This window comes from Zophobas morio, unplaced genomic scaffold (assembly GCF_036711695.1).
Source record: "Zophobas morio isolate AGI-343-1 ecotype UQ-CSIRO unplaced genomic scaffold, CSIRO_AGI_Zmor_V1 ptg000018l, whole genome shotgun sequence".
In the NCBI taxonomy this organism is placed as follows: Eukaryota; Metazoa; Arthropoda; class Insecta; order Coleoptera; family Tenebrionidae; genus Zophobas; species Zophobas morio.
The window spans coordinates 5,255,542-5,277,573 of NW_026972123.1; the positions used below are offsets into that span (position 1 = coordinate 5,255,542).

A 22,032-nucleotide genomic window follows, 5' to 3' on the forward strand; every position below is an offset into this window, starting at 1 on the left:
TCAATTCTTCAATTTTGGGATTTTTTAGTATTTCAACTTTTGGATTTTTCACGTTCTGGATTTTTCGATTTCTTGACTTTTTACTTTTTGGATTTTCAATTTTTCGTTTTTTGAATTTTCGGTTTTCACAATCTTTCAACTTTGCGAAATTTTAAGTTTTCAATTTTTAAAATTTTAGGTTTTTCGATTTCTCGAGTTTTTAGTTCTTCCATATTTGAATTCTTCAATTTTCGGTATTTAAAGTTAATTATAAGTTACTTTTTTAAAAGACAAATAAATCAATGTTTTCTTTGGGAGGTTCAAACTCAACTATGTTAAATTGTTTAAATATACCAGAGTGGTTTAAATTAAAACCTAGAGAAAATTTATTAAAAAAATTATTGTCCATTTTACAACATTTCGTAAGTGTCTACAACAACATTGTTGTCTTAGTTCTTCCGAAAAAACTGTTGGTAAAAATATAGGCAGATTAATAAACTACAAGTATAGAACCTGGGAAATCCCCAATTCCTCAAACGGAGTTTATTAATTTCACTAGTTAAGCAAAGAAAAATAAGAGATTATAGAACTGACTACACACACAGGGGACCCTAAACGCGGAATTTGTCGACTTTTAAAATCTAAACTGGCCCCTCATCTTAATAATTGGGTGAAGCTATCAAGTGAAAGATTTGTAGATCTGTGTTATCATTATTAGCAAAATTAATTAACAGAGTGAGTGTTTTGAACACGATATGACTAATCTTATCACTAAAACATTGATATGTCTTGATTTGAAATTTGATGGATTGCAAAAATCAGCGTCATATATTTGTGGGAAAAACAAATAATTCGTGGTATTTCAACATTAAGATAATGTCTTTTTAAAGAGTGTGCCGGCCATTGCGAAAGCGAGCTGCACTATAATGTGCCGCCTATCGCAAAAAACGAATATACTACGTATATAAAATAGTAAAAATACTAAATTTTCTTATAATTTCCTTTCCTTTGCAGATCGACAGCACAAGCTGCTGGTGTAGGCAACATCTACGACCGAGTTCTCTCTGAACTCGTGAACAAAATGAAAGAAATGAAAATGGACAAAACCGAACTAGGATGCTTAAGAGCCATCATCCTGTACAATCCCGGTGGGTTCGAAGTATTATCTATTAAAATAACAATAATAATAATAACTCGTGTGTTGTAGATGTGCGCGGAATCAAGTCGGTCACAGACGTCGAGATGTTTCGCGAAAAAATCTACGGAGTGCTCGAAGAATACACCAGAACCACCCACCCCAACGAGCCTGGGAGGTTCGCCAAGCTGCTGCTGCGTCTGCCGGCGCTGAGGTCCATCGGTCTCAAGTGCCTCGAGCACTTGTTCTTTTTCAGATTGGTCGGCGAGTGCCCGATCGACACGTTCCTCAGAGAGGTGCTGATGGATAATCAAAGAGACATCGAGGTCGGAGGTCAGGGTTAGTGCGGCCGTCTTTCCCACTTTACATATATTTTTTTAACTATTTAAACTTTTACGAATCTGTGATGTATCTATTAAATGGAATATCTCTAAAATTTTGGAAGAGGGTATTATTAGATGTATATTATGGGAAGACGCCGATTGGATTTCTGATTTTTGTTGTACAATAGTTTAAGAGGAGATAAGTTGTAGCATATTTATTTTTATTTATGAGTTATGAGCTTGGAAATTCGCAGCTGTCGAGATTGTTGCATAGAATAGATCTCACTTTGACGCTTCGGTTACTCCAGGGCCTAATTACTTGGGTCGCTCGATTCAAGCACAGATGACGCAGGGAGTTAGTTTTAACCTCTAACCATAGGTAGCGTAGACGTCAGTGTTTTGAGGATCATCGGAGACCATATCCATTTGTTACACTCTATATATATTATATCAATAAAATTATTTTAATTTTTTCGACGTATTTTCATTGTTGTGGACCTCGACTTTCGCTCAGTATTATCTATCCATCTTTGGCAGCTTGTAAATTCACATTCCAGGAGCGCCGTTACTTAAAACCGGCCTACAATGTTGTTACAATCTATGGTCGTTCTGTGTGTATATAACTCTGTTCAAGTTTCGATATTTTAATTGTTAATTATAATTTATAGTTTATAGTTCTCATTAACTTTTATAAAAAAATGTCACTTATTTAATAATAAACTCTTTAAATACAATCTTTTATTTAGTTTGAGGTGGTTTCTTCAGAAAACCGACTTGACGTAAATAGCGCACGATGAAGGGGGTCGCCGTTAACGTGACCATTATTCTTGCTGGAGCGAACACTTTGTGGACGGCGTAGGCCACGGCGAAAGTCCCAGCGCTCGCCGCCACTTTCGTAGCCTCAATACCCACCATACTCATCACCTTTTGGGCGTCCAAACCACTGAAAAACTAACTTATTTAAAATCAACACGCAAATAACTACAACCTTGATACTAATAAATAACAGACACCCAACGAAAGCAGCGAAATCCCCACGTGAAAAACAATCACCGTGGAGCCATATTCCGCCACTGCTTTTTTTAGTTTTTGTTGGAGGGTGACTGGGGTGTTGTTTGGTGGTGGATTTTGCGTACTATAGAATCGTGTTGATAGAGAGCCGAACACAGTGTGAGGGGTTGTTGGTGGACGGAACAAAAATAAAGGAGACCTACTGGATTGGTTTTGGGGAAGGCAACACAACGTCCTTTGGGGGTTGACGCGAAGGCGAGGAATGTTTCTAACGAGAAGGGCCATTTTCGTCAAGTCATCGGTGAAAAACACTCGAGTTTGGACTTAACCTAAAACTAGCGTGTCATGTTTTGACAGCTGGCATTTGTCAATTAAACGTCATACGTCAAAACAACATTAAAATGGTAGGCAACCAGTAAATCACCCATTAAGATCTATTCCGATGTTTATAAATTATAATTTTTCGACAATGTGAGTTTTCCGCCACGAATGGTCGATTTAGTAACCATGTCAAGATTCTCAAGCATTATGTGACTGAAGGTAATGTCTGAAACCGTCAAATGAAGGCAAGTTCATTTTTCCATTTTTTCGAAATTTCAGTTTTGGGTTTTTTCAGATTTATTTATTATTCAATTTTTCGATTTTACAATTTCTCTATTTTCAATTTCTCGATATCTCAATTTTTCGGTGTTTCTGTTAAAAACGGTTTTTCAATTATTCTCTTCAATTCTACGATTTTTAAATATTTTCATATTTCAATTTTTGAGTTTTCTAAATTCTCAATATTTCGATTTTTCAATTAATCGATGTTTTGATTTTTCCATTTCTTGATTTTCTACTGTTTCGATTTTCCAGTTCTTCAATTCTTCAATTTTTCGATGTTTCAGATTTTTTGACTTTTCAAATTTTTCAAGTTTTAAGGTTTCGATTTTTCGACTTTACTTTTTGATTTTTAGGTTTCTCAGTTTTTCAATTTTTTAATTTCTTAGTTTTTGGATATTTCAGTTTTTCCATTCTTCAGTTTTTCTTTCATTTTTCAATTTTCCGAAATTTCAGTTTTGGGATTTTTCAGATTATTTATTATTCAATTTTTCGATTTTACAATTTCCCAATTTTTCAATTTCTCGATTTTTCAATTTTTCGATGTTTCAGTTTTACGTTTTTTCAATTTTTCTTTTCAATTTTACGATTTTTCAATTTTTCAATTTTTGAGTTTTCTAAATTCTTAATATTTCGATTTTTCAATTAATCGATGTTTTGGATTTCCCATTTTTTGATTTTCCACTGTTTCAATTTTCCAGTCCTTCAATTCTTCAATTTTTCGATGTTTCAGGCTTTTTGATTTTTCCATTTTTCAATTTTTAAGGTCTCGACTCGTCGAGTTTACTTCTTGATTTTTAGATTTCTCAGTTTTTCAATTTTTTAATTTCCCAGTTTTTGGATATTTCAGGTTTGAGATTTTTCAGTTTTTCCATTCTTCAGTTTTTCCTTCATTTTTCAATTTTCCGAGATTTCAGTTTTGGGATTTTTCAGATTATTTGCTATTCAATTTTTCGATTTTACACAATTTTCAATTTTTAGATGTTTCAGTTTTACGTTTTTTCAATTTTTCTCTTCGATTTTACGATTTTTAATATTTAGATTTTTCAATTAATCGATGTTTTGATTTTCCCATTTCTTGATTTTCGACTGTTTTGATTTTTCAGTTTTCAGTATTTTTTAAGGTTTCGATTTTTTGATTTTTGCGATTGTTCAGTTTTTCTTTTATTTTTCAGTTTTTCGATATTACAATTTTTCAATTTCACGATTGTCAATTTTTCGATTTCTGAATTTTCCGATGTATCAATTTTACGTTCTTTCAATTTTTCTCCTCTAAACTCTCAATTTTTCGATTTTTAATTTTTTCAATTTTTCAACTTTTTAGGTTTTTGATTTTTGATTTTTTTAAGGTTTTGAATTTTCGACTTCAGTTTTTTGACTTTTTGATTTCTCAATTTTACAATTATTTCATGTTTGAGTTTTTTTCATTCTTTCTTTATTTCATTTTTCAGTTTTTCTTTCATTTTTCAATTTTCCGAAAATTCAGTTTTGGGATTTTTCAGATTATTTATTATTCAATTTTTTGATTTTACAGTTTCTCAATTTTTCAATTTCTCGATTTTTCAATTTTTAGATGTTTCAGTTTTACGTTTTTTCAATTTTTCTCTTCAATTTTACGATTTTTAAATAGTTTGATTTTTTAATTTTTCAATTTTTGAGTTTTTTAAATTCTCAGTATTTCGATTTTCTCAATTAATCGATGATTGGATTTTCCCATTTCTTGACTTTCCACTGTTTCGATTTTCCTGTTCTTCAATTCTTCAATTTTTCGATGTTTCAGGTTTTTTGACTTTTCAATTTGCAATTTTTAAGGTTTCAACTTTTCGACTTTACTTTTTGATTTTTCGATTTCTCAGTTTTTGGATATTTCAGATTTGAGATTTTTTCCATTCTTCAGTTTTTTTTTAATTTTTCAATTTTTCGAAATTTCAGTTTTGGGGTTTTTCAGATTATTCATTATTCATTTTTCGATTTTACAATTTCCCAATTTTTCAAATTCTCGATTTTCAATTTTTCGGTGTTTCAGTTAAAATCGTTTTTTTAATTTTATGATTTTTAAACACTTCGAGTTTTCAATTTTTCACTTTTCGAAATTCTCAATTTTTCGATTTTTCAATTAATCGATGTTTTGATTTTCCCTTTCTTAACTTTCGGCTCTTTCGATTTTCCAGTTCTTCAATTCTTCAATTTTTCGATTTTTCGATTTCCCAATTTTTCAATTTTTTAATATCTCAGTTTTTGGATATTTCAGGTTTGAGATTTTTCAGTTTTTCCATGTTCCAGTTTTTCTTTCATTTTTCAATTTTCCGAAATTTCAGTTTTGGGATTTTTCTGATTATTTATTATTCAATTTTTCGATTTTACAATTTTTCAATTTCTCGATTTTTCAGGTTTTTTGACTTTTCAATTTTTCAATTTTTAAGGTTTCAACTTTTCGACTTTACTTTTTGATTTTTCGATTTCTCAGTTTTTCTTTCATTTTTCAATTTTTTGAAATTTCAGTTTTGGGGTTTTTCAGATTATTCATTATTCATTTTTCGATTTTACAGTTTCCCAATTTTTCAAATTCTCGATTTTCAATTTTTCGGTGTTTCAGTTAAAATCGTTTTTTTAATTTTGTGATTTTTAAACACTTCGAGTTTTCAATTTTTCACTTTTTGAAATTCTCAATTTTTCGATTTTTCAATTAATCGATGTTTTGATTTTCCCTTTCTTAACTTTCGACTCTTTCGATTTTCCAGTTCTTCAATTCTTCAATTTTTCGATTTTTCGATTTCCCAATTTTTCAATTTTTTAATATCTCAGTTTTTGGATATTTCAGGTTTGAGATTTTTCAGTTTTTCCATGTTCCAGTTTTTCTTTCATTTTTCAATTTTCCGAAATTTCAGTTTTGGGATTTTTCTGATTATTTATTATTCAATTTTTCGATTTTACAATTTTTCAATTTCTCGATTTTTCAGGTTTTTTGACTTTTCAATTTTTCAATTTTTAAGGTTTCAACTTTTCGACTTTACTTTTTGATTTTTCGATTTCTCAGTTTTTCTTTCATTTTTCAATTTTTTGAAATTTCAGTTTTGGGGTTTTTCAGATTATTCATTATTCATTTTTCGATTTTACAATTTCACAATTTTTCAAATTCTCGATTTTCAATTTTTCGGTGTTTCAGTTAAAATCGTTTTTTTAATTTTGTGATTTTTAAACACTTCGAGTTTTCAATTTTTCACTTTTTGAAATTCTCAATTTTTCGATTTTTCAATTAATCGATGTTTTGATTTTCCCTTTCTTAACTTTCGACTCTTTCGATTTTCCAGTTCTTCAATTCTTCAATTTTTCGATTTTTGGATTTCCCAATTTTTCAATTTTTTAATATCTCAGTTTTTGGATATTTCAGGTTTGAGATTTTTCAGTTTTTCCATGTTCCAGTTTTTCTTTCATTTTTCAATTTTCCGAAATTTCAGTTTTGGGATTTTTCAGATTATTTATTATTCAATTTTTCGATTTTACAATTTTTCAATTTTTCAATTTCTCGATTTTTCAGGTTTTTTGACTTTTAAATTTTTCAAGTTTTAAGGTGTCGACTTTTCGACTTTACTTTTTGATTTTTAGATTTCTCAGTTTTTCAATTTTTCTATTTCTCAGTTATTCAATTTTTTAATTTCTTAGTTTTTGGATATTTCAGGTTTGAGATTTTTCAGTTTTTCCATTCTTCTGTTTTTCTTTCATTTTTCAATTTTTCGAAATTTCAGTTTTGGGGTTTTTCAGATTTATTTATTATTCAATTTTTCGATTTTACAATCTCCCAATTTTTCAATTTTTCGATTTCTCAATTTTTCGGTGTTTCAGTCAAAAACGGTTTTTTCAATTTTTCTCTTCAATTTTACGATTTTTCAATAGTTTGATTTTTTAATTTTTCAATTTTTGAGTTTTCTAAATTCTCAATATTTCAGTTTTTCAATTAATCGATGTTTTGATTTTCCCATTTCTTGACTTTCCATTGTTTCGATTTTCCAGTTCTTCAATTCTTCAATTTTACGATTTTTCGATTTCCCAATTTTTCAATTTTTTAATTTCGCAGTTTTTAGATATTTTAGTTTTTCGAAATTTCAGTTTTGGGGTTTTTCAGATTATTTATTATTCAATTTTTCGATTTTACAATTTCTCAATTTTTCAATTTCTCGATTTTCAAATTCTCGATATCTCAATTTTTCCGTGTTTCAGTTAAAAACGGTTTTTCAATTATTCTCTTCAATTCTACGATTTTTAAATATTTCGATTTTTCAATTTTTGAGTTTTCAAAATTCTCAATATTTCGATTTTTCAATTAATCCATGTTTTGATTTTCCCATTTCTTGATTTTCTACTGTTTCGATTTTCCAGTTCTTCAATTCTTCAATTTTTCGATGTTTCAGATTTTTTGACTTTTCAATTTTTCAAGTTTTAAGGTTTCGAATTTTCGACTTTACTTTTTGATTATTAGGTTTCTCAGTTTTTCAATTTTTTAATTTCTCAGTTTTTGGATATTTCAGGTTTGAGATTTTTCAGTTTTTTCATTCTTCAGTTTTTCTTTCATTTTTCAATTTTTCTAAATTTCAGTTTTGGGGTTTTTCAGATTATTTATTATTCAATTTTTCGATTTTACAATTTCCCAATTTTTCAATTTCTCGATTTTTCAATTTTTCGATGTTTCAATTTTACGTTTTTTTAATTTTTCTCTTCAATTTTACGATTTTTAAATATTTCGATTTTTCAATTTTTCAATTTTTGAGTTTTCTAAATTCTCAATATTTCGATTTTTCAATTAATCGATGTTTTGATTTTCCCATTTCTAGACTTTCCACTGTTTCGATTTTCCTATTCTTCAATTCTTCAATTTTTCGATGTTTCCGGTGTTTTGATCTTTCAATTTTTCAATTTTTAAGGTTTCAACTTTTCGACTCTACTTTTTAACTTTTCGATTTCTCAGTTTTTCAATTTTTTAATTTCTCAGTTTTTGGATATTTCAGGTTTGAGATTTTTCAGTTTTTCCATTTTTCAGTTTTTCTTTTATTTTTAAATTTTTCGAAATTCAGTTTTGGGGTTTTTCAGATTATTTATTATTCAGTTTTTCGATTTTACAATTTCTCAATTTTTCAATTATTTTTTTTTCATTTAAAACCTTTTTTTCAATTTTATGATTTTTAAATATGTCGATTTTTCAATTTTTAACTTTCCGAAATTCTCAATTTTTCAATTAATCAACGTTTTGATTTTCCCCTTCTTAACTTACGACTCTTTCGATTTTCCAGTGCTTCAATTGTTCAATTTTTTGATGTTTAAGGTTTTTTGATTTTTCAATTTTTAAGGTTTCGACTTTTCGGCTTTACTTTTTGATTTCTCAGTTTTCAATTTTTTAATTTCACAGTTTTTGAATATTTCAGGTTTGAACTTTTTCAGTTTTTCCATACTTCAATTTTTTTTCAATTTTCAGTTTTTCGATATTTCAGTTTTGGGGTTTTTCAAATTACTAATTATTCAATATTTTGATTTTACAATTTCTCAATTTTTCAATTTCTCGAGTTTCAATTTTCCGGTGTTCCAGTTAAAATCGATTTTTCAATTAATAGATGTTTTGATTTTCCTTTTCATGACTTTCGACTCTTTCAATTTTCCAGTTCTTCAATTCTTCAATTTTGCGATTTTTCGATTTCCTAATTGTTCAATTTTTTAATTTCGCAGTTTTTCGATTTAAATTTTTTTTCATTCTTCAGTTTTTCTTTCACTTTTCAATTTTTCGAAATTTCAGTTTTGGGATTTTTCAGATTATTTAATTTTTGGATTTTACAATTTCTCAATTTCTCGATTTTCAATTTTTCGATTTTTCAATTAATTAATGTTTCTATTTTCCCATTTCTTGACTTTCCACTGTTTCGATTTTCCAGTTCTTCAATTTTTCGATGTTTCAGGTTTTTGATTTTTCAATTTTTAAGGTTTCAACTTTACTTTTTGATTTTTTGATTTCAAAGTCTTTCAATTTTTTAATTTCTCAGTTTTTGGATATTTCAGGTTTGAGATTTTTCACTTTTTCCATTCTTCAGTTTTTTTTCATTTTTCAATTTTTCGAAATTTCAGTTTTGGGGTTTTTCAGATTATTTATTCTTCAATTTTTCGATTTTACAATTTCTCAATTTTTCAATTTCTCGATTTTCAATTTTCCGATATTTCAGTGAAAACCGTTTTTTCAATTTTATGATTTTTAAATATTTCGATTTTGCAATTAATCGATGGTTTGATTTTCCCATTTCTTGACTTTCGACTCAATTGTTCAATTTTTTAATTACTCAGTTTTTGCATATTTCAATTTTTCGAAATTTCAGTTTTGGGGCTTTCAGATTATTTATTATTCAATTTTTCGATTTTATAATTTCTCAATTCTTCAGTTTCTCAATTTCTCAATTTTTCGGTGTTTCAATTAAAAACGGTTTTTCAATTTTACGATTTTTAAATTAATGGCTGTTTTGATTTTCCTATTTCTTGACTTTCGACTGTCTTGATTTTCATGTCCTTCAATTCTTCAATTTTTCGATTTTTCAAGTTTTCGATTTTCCAATTTTTCGATTTCTCGGTTTTTCGATTTTCCAGTTTTTCGATGTTTCGATTTTCATTTATCCGATTTTTTTAATTTAGGAGTTTTGATTTCTCGATTTTTCGTTTTCCGGTTTAATTTAAAATTTTTGAATTTTTCATTTTTTCAATTTTTTGATGTTTCGACTTTCAGTTCTTCGATTTTTCAAATTTTCGCTTACTTTAATTTTTCGTTATTTTTTTTCTCACTGTTAATATCATACAATATATTGACCACAAAAATTGTCACTAAAAACATTTAAAAATTCATACAAAGATACAAAATAATATATATAGATAGATAGATAGATTGTTAATGTTGCCTATAATCTGCAAATTTTATTTAATTTTTTTATGCGCTCACTTTTTGAGAAAGTTTTAGCAAAATGTATACCTAGAAAATGGTACAGTTTTTGTTTTTCAAAACAGTAATGAAGGTCAGATGAGTCAGACACTTAACAAGATATAACATTTTCTTGATTTCAATATTTATCTGATAAATAAAATTCATTTGACCACGAATTTTCATCATACATGTGACTAATTTAATTTTGATAAAATGTTGGAAAAACATGTTAGTCAATCAACTTTGCAACATTACCTTATAAATATGACGTTTAACGTAAACAGCTTCAGTAATCAAGATGCGTTCTTCACTAGTAAACCTACTACTAATTTGTATTTTTCATTTTGGAGTTAGTAACACTAGTAACAGTGAAAAAGTTTCTTCCAAAAATGTGACAGTTCATTGGTATTTTGGTAACGAAACAGGAGAAACAGTAGCTACATCTAACAACTTTAACAAGATCTTTCCTGAGGAAGAACAAGTAACGGTGGTACTTCCCAGTGTGCAAGAAGAATTTGATTGGGACATACCATTTGCACGGCTTCTCCCTGAATGGCGTGGCTTAGACGAAATCAAACCTGGAGCTTTCGATAATTTACCGCAGTTAGAAAGTTTCATTGTGATTAGGAATAACTTGACGGAAATCAAAACTGGTACTCTTACCAATCTAAATATATCACATATAGATTTGTCATCCAACTCAATCATCCGTTTACAACAAGGAGCCTTCAAAAACATCAGTGCTGATCTTATGGAACTTGATAATAACCAACTCACAGAAATTCTAAATGATGTTTTTGAAAATGTTACCATTGGAAACTTAAGTTTGACTAATAATGGTCTCCACACTATCACACCAGAAGCTCTGTCAACAATTGGATTGACAAGTTTGTGGCTATTTGAAAATAGTTTCGAGGAAATCAACCCGGAAGTCTTTAACATGCAAGAGTTAATATCACTCAATTTGGGTTTTAACTCAATCAAGCTTCTGCGACCTGGTGATCTGAGAAACTTGCCAGAATTGTCTGAACTCATGCTTTGGTCCAACGAGTTGGAAGAAATCCCAGAAGGTGTTTTCAATGCCACCAAACTCACTTACTTGGATCTTTCTGGAAACAAGATTGTTAAAATTGCAAGTAAAGCTTTTGATGACATGCCTGAGCTTGGTAAACTTGACATTAGCTTCAATAACTTAACCCGATGGGACAATAATTGGTTGAGTGGGGCAAAATCAATTGCTTACATTTCAGTCGGTTATAATCAGATAACTGGGATTCCAGACGAAGCGTTCAAGAATTATCCTGGTGTGAAGAGTATTGGTCTTGAGGGGAATAGAATCAGAAATATTTCAAACAACGCTTTTAATAAGTTAGAGCATGTTGAGGTTTTGGATTTGTCCAATAATGAGATTGATAATTGGAATCCAAATTTCTTGGCTAATGTTAGTATTGGTATTATTGATCTTAGTGACAATAATTTAGAATGCATTGATGGAGATTTGGAGACAGTTTTCAGAAATTCAGGAAGCATCTATTTGGAGAATAATCCGTGGAATGAAGAGTGTTATGCGCATATTTCCGAGTTCATTGGGGAGGATGATGAGGAACAATACTTTGAGGACTATGATATGGAACAAGTCCCGTATCACATTAATGAAATCTAATTTTATAGTGTTTTGTGGTTTAATATATGTATATGCAGTTTTTGGTTTAATAAATATGCACTTCTTGGTTTAATACATATGCAGATAAAACTGTTGTTTTTTTTAGGGCATTTTCATTGAATTAGATATTAGGATAGATAGAAAATGGCACAATTCATTCAGATTTTGTTGTTTTCAAAACAGTAGTGAAGGTCAGATAGGTAATAAAAAAAAATCATTTCACCACGCATACTAGAAATTCTTTTTAAAAGTGTGAGTCAGACACCACGGCACAAACTTAATTTTAATCAAATGTGCTTGAAAACACCTTCATACCTTTCTATGTTACCTTATAAAATATGACATTCAGCGTAAACATCTTCAGTAATCAAGATGCGTTCTTCGCTAGTAAACCTACTAGTCTGTACTTGTCTTTTAAAAGTTGCATAGCAATTTCTTGTAGAAAAATAAGGATTTTGTAATTAAGCTCCGCCCCATGCCTTACGACGAATAAAAAAAGTCATCACGATTGAGATAGGGCGGGTGGGCGGGGAATATATCTTACCTTTTTTTTCTTAATATAAGTAGTCATCTTTCCACAACAAGAGATTTAAAACATGTTTAAAACGGTAATTATTTGTACTGAAGTATAGATTTCTTCATCACTATCGAGGATTACTTGTTATTTATCAGTGTCGGACTGAGGACATGGGAGTCCATCGGGAAATTTACAAAGTGGGGCCCTCTCGTCCTGTGCTATAGTACAGACTAGTAGGTTTGCCAGTGAAGAACCCATCTTGAGTACTGAAGATGTTTACGTTAAATGTCATATTTATAAGGTAACATAGAAGGGTGTGAAAGTGATTAAAATTAAGTTTGTGAGTGGCGTGGTGTCTGACTCACACTTTTAAAAAGAATTTCTAGTATGCGTGGTGAAATGATTTTTTTTTATTATTACTTATCTGACCTTCACTACTGTTTTGAAAGCAACAAAATCAAAATGAATAGTGCCATTTTATATCTATCCTAATATCTAATTCAATGAAAAAGCCCTTAAAAAACAACAGTTTTATCTGCATATGTATTAAACCAAGAAGTGCATATTTATTAAACCAAAAACTTTTGACTAAAAATTTACTATGCCTATGATAGCTGTAAAACATCTCCAAGATTTCAAAGCAATCGGTTTTGTGGTTCCTGATTAAATAAATAAAATAAATTCACGCATTCATTAATTTTTTCGAGTCACCCTGTGTATGCAAATCCAAAAAATATGATTCGAATGATAAATTACAAGTACAGACTCATCATATTTTCTACATTTTAGATTTATTCGGCAAAATTTCGAGCTGACATCATCATTTTTTTTTGGAGGGGACAAGTAAATATATTTTGAATAAAAACTTATCATGCTTATCATAACTGTAAACGATCTGTAAGATTTCAAAGCATTCGGTTTTGGAGATTCTAAATTAAATGTCAAAATGTTGTTTTCTAATTTTGATTTTTTTACAAAAATCTGGACGTTTCGGGTAAAATCTCAGTTCGGAGTCATAAACTATATGTGTAAGACTATGTTATTTGATACAATTTAAAACCCATTTATTATGTACAATTTTGAAGTGACGTTATCACATTAGTGGTGGGGATGATTAGACAAATTTTGGTTAGCGTTTTACCATCTACATGATATACCTAGTATAAATACAAAATTTGACAACAATCGGCCCAGTAATTTCGGAAATTATCTGTCTAATAAAAATTCGGGACGGCGGACAGACGGACAGACGGACAGACAGACAAACGGAAACGGGAGACCTATTTCCACTTACTGTAGGGGTCATAAGAGGTTGAGAAAACGTAAAAGTAGAGAGTCGGTCGACGGATTCGATAAGCTTTATCAAATAATCCTATCAAAATTATAGCGTCTCATTTGACAAATTTGACGTAAATATATATCAAGAAATGGAGAGTGAAATGAAAGGCTTGCTATCTTTTTACTCTTTAGACCAATTTTTTTTTCCGGATCATAGGAAAGTATGATTATTTAATAAATAATAACATTTGTTTTTGTTGTAAAAATTGAAACACATTTTCCTAAAACGAATTCTAAATACTATGCAGATGTCCTGTCAATGAGTTTTCAGATTGTTTCACAGTTTTAACCGAGATGTACTGTCAATTCTGATTTACGGATTATTAAACACATCTGGTGATCTGAAAATGTCATGAGTCTTGGCATTCTAGATCTTCCTTTTCTAGTTTGAAGGTACGCCCAAAATTGTTTAGGGTTTGATGAAATTTATGATTGTCATTTGTTTGTGTATTGATTATTAATTAATTAATTAGTTATTAATACGTAAATGGGCGACTTAAGGCTACCAATACTTGGTGGTTTCATTCTTTACAACCATTCATGCAATTGTTACCTAGTACCTGCCGATTTTATTTTAGTTGGATAGATAAAAAATTGTACAATTCCTGTAAGACTTTGTTGTTTTCAAAACGGTAAGTAAAAGTTGTATGAGTAAGTCGCTTAACAAAAACCCATTTCCTTAATTTGAATATTTATTTAATAAGGAAAATTCATTTCACCACGAATCCTAGCAATTCTGTTTAAAAGTATGTGTCACAGAGATAGATGTGACTAATTTCCTCTATGTTAGCTTATATATACGATATTTAACGTAAGCAGCTTCAGTAATCAAGATGCGTTCTTCACTAGTAAACCTGCTAGTCTGCACTTTTCTTGTCAAAGTTAGTAACAGTGAAAATACCTTCGAGAACGTGACAGTTGTGCTTGCTCGTAATGACGTACCAGAAACAACGGTAGCTACATTTGACAGTCTTAAGGAAGTTATTCCTGACGTAAAAGACGAGGTGAGAATCACTGGAAACGTTCCCATCTTGTACGAAAACTCGATCTTCGATGTACCAAGTCTGTTCAGTCTTGACCTGTCTAACGTAGGTTTGGAAGAAATCAAACCGGGAGCTTTTGGTAATGTACCACTTTTGAACAAACTCGTCCTGAATTCGAACAACCTGACAGAAATCCAAAGTGATACATTTACCGATCTAAATGTAAGGTATATAGATTTGTCTTCCAACTCAATCTTCCTTCTACAACCAGGAGCCTTCACGAATTTCAAAGCTTATTACGTGACACTTGAAAACAACAAACTCACTGAACTTTCATCTGGTGTTTTTGAAAATGTTACTCTCGGAATATTAAATTTGGGTAGTAATTCTCTCTACACAATCGCACCAAAAGCTCTGTCTACACTTGGATTGACAAGGTTGAATCTGTTTGGGAACAATCTCGAGGAAATCGATCCAGACGTTTTTGATATGCAAGAGTTAACATCACTCAGTTTGAATTACAACTCAATCAAGTCTCTGCGATCTGGTGATTTGAGAAACTTACCACAGTTGGATGATCTCTGGCTTTCGGGAAACGAGTTGGAAGAAATACCAGAAGGAGTTTTCAACAATACCAAACTCGCCTACTTGCATCTAGACAGAAACCATATTGCTGAAATTGGGAGCCAAGCTTTTGATAACATGTCAGCGCTTATATTGTTGAACATTGACTCCAATAATCTGACACAATGGGATAATGATTGGCTGAGTGGAGTATCGCGAAATGCTTTTATTTCAGTCGGGCACAATCTAATTAGTGAGATTCCAGATGAAGCATTCAAGAATTATCCTCAAGTGGCAAGTATTAATCTTCAAGGGAATAAAATTAGGAACATTTCAGACAATGCGTTTGATCAATTAGAAATCATTAATCATTTTAATTTGGCTTATAATGAGATTGATAACTGGGATTCAAATTTATTGGACAACGTTATTATTCTTCATTTGGATCTCAGAAAAAATAAGTTAAAATGCATCGAAGGAGATTTGAGCGAAATTTTCAGAAAAGTTCAGCTCATAGGTTTGGAAAATAATCCTTGGGATGAAGAATGCGCTAAGAAGATTGGGGAGTTTCAGAATAAGAGAAACTGGATATCATCGTGGGATCGTTACCAACTAGACTAATTTAGAGATTATTGTGCTATAATTATAAATATCCGGTTTTTAGTTTAATAATACGTACCTATAGAATAACGTATTTTTATTATATTTTAATTTAATATTTATATATTTCAAGCGAAATAAATTCTTTTGTTGTAATACCATAGAACTGTAACTGTTTGACGCAAGGAACAGATTACAGGAAGGGTGTTTCACGAGTAAAATAAATATATCTATATTCTTTAATTGTTTCTTGTTTTCAAACAGTTTCCAGCAGTGAAGGTCTCGTGAGTAAGTAACTTCACACGATAAGCGGATCCTTGATTTGAATATTTATCTAATAATGAAAATTCATTTCGCCACGAATCCATCAAATTCTTTTTAAAAGTCCGTATCATACATGAGACTAACTTAATTTTAATCAAATTTGTTGGAAAACAATTCATCAGTCACACCTACATACCTTTCCATAATGCCTTATAAATATGACATTGAACGTGAAACACCTTCAGTCACCAAGATGCCTTCTTAATTACTAAACCTAGTAGTTCGTCTTTTCAATGTTAATAACAGTGATAAAATGACTTTCGAAAATGTGACAGTTCGGTCGTATTTTTACAAAGGAGCACTAGAAACCCAAGCTACATCTGTCAATCTTAAAAAAATAATCCCTGACGAAGAACAAGTGAGGGTGGACAAACTTGAACAGTCTCAACCTGGCTAAGGTGGGTTTGGAAGAAATCAAGCCCGGAGCTTTTGGTAATTTACCACTTTTAGACACTCTTTTTTTGAATCGGAATAACTTGACACTAATCAAAAGTGGTACTTTTACCGATCTAAATGTATCATATCTGGATTTGTCATCCAACTCAATCTTCCTTTTACAACGAGGAGCCTTCAAGAATTTCAAAGCTTGATAAGAACAAACTCACTGAAATTCCATGTGGTGTCTTCGAAAATGTTACTCTGATGAGAAGCTTAAGTTTGACTGATAATCATCTCTACATCATCGCACCAAAAGCTCTGTCTGCAATTGGATTGACTACATTGAGTCTGTTTGGTAACAAGCTCGAAGAAATCGATCCGGAGGCGTTTGACATGCAAGAATTAGTATCACTCGATTTGGATGATAACTCAGTCAAGCTTTTGCGACCTGGTGATTTGAGAAACTTGCCAGAGTTGGAGGCGTTCAGTGTCGAGAAAAATGAGTTGAAAGAAATCCCAGATGGTATTTTCCACAACACCAAACTCACCTACTTGAATCTAGCTGCAAACCAGATTGTTAAAATTGCGAGTACAGCTTTTGATGGCATGTTGGCGCTTACACTGTGGAGGATTGACTCCAATAATCTAACTCATTGGGAAGATTGGCTGTCATCACCGTCTGCTTCTATTTTTGTCCGTTTTAATCAGATTACTGAGATTTCAGATGAAGCTTTCAAGAATTGTTCTCGGTTGTTTAATTATTAATCTTCAAGGGAATCACATCAGGAAGATTTCAACTAAAGCTTTTCGCAAATTGGAACAGATTCGTCATTTTAATTTGGCCGATAATGAAATTGATAACTGGGATCCAGATACATTGGGGAATGTTAGCATTGTTAGTTTGGATCTCAGTGGAAATAGGCTAAAGTGTATTAAAGGAGATTTGGAAACAATTTTCAAGAATGTTCAAAAGATACGTTTGGAAAATAATCCTTGGAAAAAAGAGTGTGCTAAGAAGGTTGCGAAGTTTCAGAAAAAAAAGAAGCAGATACCCAATTACAATTTGATAGAATATTGTGTTATAATAAATATGTAGTTTTTACTTTAATACGTATGCAAATAAAACAACTGTTTTTTTTACTCTCTAGTTTCATGTTTTCTCGACCTTTCATGACCTAGCGTACGAAGAAATAGGTCGCTCATTTCCGTCTGTCTGTCTGCCGTCTCGGTTTTTTATTAGACAGATAAATGGGTTAGACAAATTTTATGTGTATTATGAATATCATATAGACTATGAAATATTAACCATACTTTGTTTTCTGTTAAAATTAACAATCAGATGTTTTTCCAAATTTTCCGTTGTTACCACGAAAGCGAAAAACGCAAAATCAAATTTTATAATATTATAAGAAACCAAGAAAACGTTTTCGTCAATTAAAATTAGTTCAAGATAGTCTTTTATCCATGAATTGAATAAAGTCTATTATTTTTTTTTATGGTGATGGGTATGGTGGTGGGGCTTAATCTTTGCCTTTATTTTTTACTTAATATACATAGTATTTTTTGAACAACTCTATACTCAAAGACATGTTTTACATGATAATTTCCTGTAGAGAAATAAGGATTTTAAGGTCCACCCTCTTGGCTCACTATGAATAAAAAATTCATTACAATAGACGTGGGGTGGGTGGGCGGGGCTTATATTTAGTCTTTTGTGTTCTTAATATTCGTAGTGTTCTTTTCGCCACAAGAAACTTAAAACGTGTTTAAATCAGGAAATATGGATTTTGTAATTACGTTGCGCCCCCCAGTCTGACAACGAATGGAAAATTCATCACCATTGAGATCCAGACGGATGGGTGGGGATTATTGTTTTTTGTTACTTAAAACACAAATATTTTTCTCTGAGCATCACTGAAGAACATGTATCACATGGTAATTTTTCTAGAAAAATACGGATTTTGCAATTAAGCTCCGCCCCCCTTGACTAATGACGAACAAAGAAAGAGCGTTACAATTGAGATAGGGTGGGTGGGTGGGGCTTATGTTTTGCTTTTTTTTTTCTTCTTAATATATATTGTTTTTTCTCCATAACAAGAAACTGAAAACATGTTTAAAATGGTAAATTCTATCCCATATACTTCTCTACAGATTTATCCTTTTAAACATGTTTTCAGTTTCTTGTCGTGAAAAGAAAAGTAGGCACATGTTTTAAGAAAAAAAAAAAAACAAAATACAAACCCCGCCCACCCACCCTCATTTCAATTGTGATAAGGTTTTTATTCGTTGTGAGCAGAAGGGCGAAGTTTATTGGAAAATGCTTGTTTCTCTACAAGAAATTACTATGTGTAACATGTTTTTAAACAAGATGTATGTGTTCACGAAAACAAATCCAAAAATAAGCCCCACCCACCCGCCCCAATTTAATTGTGATAATTTTCCATTCGTTATCAGACCGTGGGGCGGAACTTAATTGTAAAATCGATGTTTCTCGAGAAAAACTGACCATTTTAAACAGGGGCGGACTGGCACTTTAAAAGTGGCCCGGGCAAAAGATTTAATCGGCCCTGGAGGCGACCCTCATTTACTACTTATAATAAATTTTTTCTGTGATATTTTGTAAAATCAACAATTTTACATTTATCTATTAATTAATAAGGTTAAAATAAATAATTTTACTTAGAAATACGCTCAGGAAGTAAAAACTTGTATCAATTTTATTATTTATATGCATTATACCTATATTATACAGATTATTTTAATAATTTGGCCATAACGGTACTTTGACCCGACAGTGTATCTATAACAATATTACAGTCAATGTCATCTAACATGATACTTTCAACAAACATCATTGTAAATGCTTCCAAATGATCATCCGTCAAACTATTTCGTAATCTGTTTTTGACTATTTTAAACCTCGAAAAACTTCTTTCACAACCAGCAGACGAAATGGATAGAGTTAACAAAAATTTATACACTAGAAAAAGATTTTCATAAGCACTTGAATAAAGATTGTGTTTCATTAAAAATGTATAACAATACAAGGCACACTGTTTGCAGGATTTGCAGGATTTTTGGTTACCACAATCGTCACTAAAAGTTGAGTCTTCGGATACTGTTTGTTTTAATTGATCCCATTTTGCAGCAAAATCTAAAAGTTCTTCTCGTATTTGAGACGGTGTAATTTCGCCATTAAATTTTATTAAAACATTGCATAGTGGAACAAATAAATCTGAATTTAGAGTTTCAGAACTTATATTGTTGAATTGTCGGGGATTAAATACAGCAAGCATAGTATAATTTTTTTCGTTTTTAGTAAATCTTGTACTAAAACTTTGCACAATAACGTCCATAACTACATTGTATAGGTACATCAATTTTATATTTTTCATAGGGGTTATCAATACTATAGTCTGAAGTTTTTTCACCCGACAACATTTTTTTTTTACGAATTCGCAGAATATCTAATTGCGAATTGATTACCGTAGACGCGTCGTTTTCTTTTCCCAATTCGTTATTTGCCCATTCTACAAATTTATCTGTTGTTAACTTTAAATGATCAAAATCTCTGGAGATTGCAGTTAAAGAATTTTTTGTTTCAGTAATCATTGTTTGCGCTGTAATTAGGTCTAGTCCAGATGTTTGTAAATATTTTGATGTAGGTGAAGTATGCTGAAAAATTCTCAAATACATATTGGCGGTTAAAATGGTTTCATATTTTGAAAGTGAATTTAAGTAGGAAGTTGCTTTATATCGTGTGTCAGAATTTAAAATTTCTGATTTTGATATACCTTCAAGAACCTCTATAATTGTAACAAAAAGGGCATTACTTGTGTCACCATAACTTCCAAAAATTTTTAACACTGCATTAAATTTAGAATCCCATCTTGTTTCTCCTATTGTACTTAAAACTTTTCGAGAAGACTCTTTCCAAATGTCCATTCTAGTGTGAGATTCTTTAAAGAAAACAGCAATACCATTTAACAAACCAAATAAAGATGTACACTGATGTGGTTTTTGTGTAATATCTGTTATTAAAAGAGCTTGGCCTTTTGTAGAACTTGTACTTTTTAATGCAAGCAATGTTTCATGTTTCATGCACAGATTCATCATCTACATATCTAATAATAATAGAAGTTTGAGCTGTAATTGTAATTTCTTGTGTTGTATCAATTTGAATTGAATACATTCCGATATTGGTAATTTTTTCTGAAATCTTACGCGTTATTAAATTTTTGATAATATTTACAATGAAATTTATAGTTGTTTTGGACAAAAAAGACACAATATTACCCCTACCTTTCTTGCCACGTGTATATCGCTTTTGCTTTTCTAAAATAACACGATTAATATGTGAATTTAATAAGGGGTTAAATTTTTTTAGCAGTAAAATAAGTTCCAAAAAGTCACCATGATTAATTTTTGAATTGGCCAAAGAAAGAATATCCTCATTTCTGTGGCCTCTGTAGGCAATACCACATTTACCAATTACTTTTATTACTTCTATAATTCGCAGTAAAATATCTCTTCTATTCTGAACTTGACTTAAACGAATATTTTCTTGTTTTGGTACGTAAGACAGTATATTTAATTTTTTCAATTGCATCAAATGTGCTTCAGCAGAATTTTTGTGACTTTGACTTTTTTCATGCTCATCCACTCTACTGTAAATATGTTTAGGATGAATACTTTTTACAGCACTTTTAAATATACTAGATTCTTTGCTGTAAACCATACAAACTGTACAAAATAAAGTTTTTGAGTGTTCATTATACGAGTAAGTTAACCAAGTACGCCGCACCCCACTTTTCCTGCGAAACAGTGTAATCGGATTGAATGATAAGTCTTTTACATCACATGGTTGAATTGGATGAAATTTAAAAAAGCTATGTTGCTGGGATAGAAAAAAAATTATTGCTTTCGACGGGTGGCAGAAACTCTTGTTCTGATACTTTTTGTTGTGAAGAAACATCTTCCAGAATCGTTGCTTCAATCCAAGTTGCACCGCTTCAACAGGTTCAATAGGAGTTGTGCTTGTAGATTGTGCAGGTTGACTGTCACCTTCAACATTTTCTTTACGCAATTTAATAAATGAAGACAAGGGCTTGTAAAACTTGGCTTGTTCCTCCAAAGCTTCTTTTTTCTTTTCGCGTAATTTTTCCGCACCGCCGTTAATCGCTTTTCTTTTAACACCCTTCCCAGTTGTGCTTGGTTTGTCCATTTCGACAAACTAGTTTTGAAAAAGCCATAATGCAAATACTATTTTTACAGATAAAAAAAAGTAATTTACCTTACGGTGTTGATTATAAATTGTCACTTAATAGAAACCTCACGATCTACATACACCGTCAATGGTTAAGCAGAGACATAAGACTGATTCTTAGAGAAAGATAAGTTTTGGATTAGGCCGATTGTATATTTTGTTAAGCATTAATTAAAAGAGTGTGAAAATAGAACGTGCTTAATTGCCTAAACGTGCCCATTGCATATCATGCTTTGTTAATGTTATTTAAACTCGATACATATCACGGTGTATCATATTTCGTCTGCGGTGGCGCCAACATTGTTAAACAAAATTTAAAAGCTTGACTTTGAGAAATTATTGATTTTGTCTATTCAGCGTAACCGGCCTACTGGCCCATCAGTTCGACGGCCCACCGGGCGAATG

The 22,032-nt window shown here is 31.0% G+C and overlaps 5 protein-coding genes across 5 annotated transcripts in view; 4 read left to right on the top strand and 1 right to left on the bottom strand.

The window, feature by feature from the left end:
• The window catches only part of LOC135130877 (retinoic acid receptor RXR-alpha-B), a 101,367-nt gene extending 99,458 nt beyond the window's left edge, over positions 1–1,909 (top strand). The window contains exons 6-7 of the mRNA XM_064058327.1: positions 994–1,127; positions 1,187–1,909. Of these exons, the coding sequence (XP_063914397.1) occupies positions 994–1,127; positions 1,187–1,458 (406 nt within the window). The 3' untranslated portion in view covers positions 1,459–1,909. The remainder of the gene's footprint in view (positions 1–993; positions 1,128–1,186) is intronic.
• A 209-nt stretch (positions 1,910–2,118) lies between these two features.
• LOC135130887 (protein FAM210B, mitochondrial-like) lies at positions 2,119–2,835 on the bottom strand. Its single transcript, XM_064058336.1, has 2 exons — positions 2,426–2,835; positions 2,119–2,380 (listed from the first exon to the last, which is right to left on the bottom strand). The coding sequence occupies exons 1-2, from the start codon at positions 2,731–2,733 to the stop codon at positions 2,176–2,178; spliced, it is 513 nt and encodes a 170-aa protein (XP_063914406.1). The 5' UTR covers positions 2,734–2,835; the 3' UTR covers positions 2,119–2,175.
• Positions 2,836–10,292: 7,457 nt separating this feature from the next.
• Positions 10,293–11,657, top strand: LOC135130817 (leucine-rich repeat-containing protein 15-like). The gene has a single exon (XM_064058239.1). It carries the CDS (start codon positions 10,293–10,295, stop codon positions 11,655–11,657), a length of 1,365 nt encoding a protein of 454 aa, XP_063914309.1.
• A 2,688-nt stretch (positions 11,658–14,345) lies between these two features.
• On the top strand, positions 14,346–15,680 carry LOC135130818 (protein artichoke-like). The gene has a single exon (XM_064058240.1). It carries the CDS (start codon positions 14,346–14,348, stop codon positions 15,678–15,680), a length of 1,335 nt encoding a protein of 444 aa, XP_063914310.1.
• Positions 15,681–16,496: 816 nt separating this feature from the next.
• On the top strand, positions 16,497–17,126 carry LOC135130819 (leucine-rich repeat-containing G-protein coupled receptor 4-like). Its single transcript, XM_064058241.1, has one exon. The coding sequence runs from the start codon at positions 16,497–16,499 to the stop codon at positions 17,124–17,126; it is 630 nt and encodes a 209-aa protein (XP_063914311.1).
• The last annotated feature ends 4,906 nt before the right edge of the window (positions 17,127–22,032 follow it).

Bases quoted from the DNA above. Each gene is read 5' to 3' on its own strand.
- LOC135130819 (XM_064058241.1), top strand. From the start codon at position 16,497: ATGTATCATATCTGGATTTGTCATCCAACTCAATCTTCCTTTTACAAC.
- LOC135130817 (XM_064058239.1), top strand. From the start codon at position 10,293: ATGCGTTCTTCACTAGTAAACCTACTACTAATTTGTATTTTTCATTTT.
- LOC135130818 (XM_064058240.1), top strand. From the start codon at position 14,346: ATGCGTTCTTCACTAGTAAACCTGCTAGTCTGCACTTTTCTTGTCAAA.
- LOC135130887 (XM_064058336.1), bottom strand. From the start codon at position 2,733: ATGGCCCTTCTCGTTAGAAACATTCCTCGCCTTCGCGTCAACCCCCAA. The intron at 2,381-2,425 runs GTTGTAGTTATT...TTAGTTTTTCAG, and splicing joins TGTTATTTATTAGTATCAAG to TGGTTTGGACGCCCAAAAGG.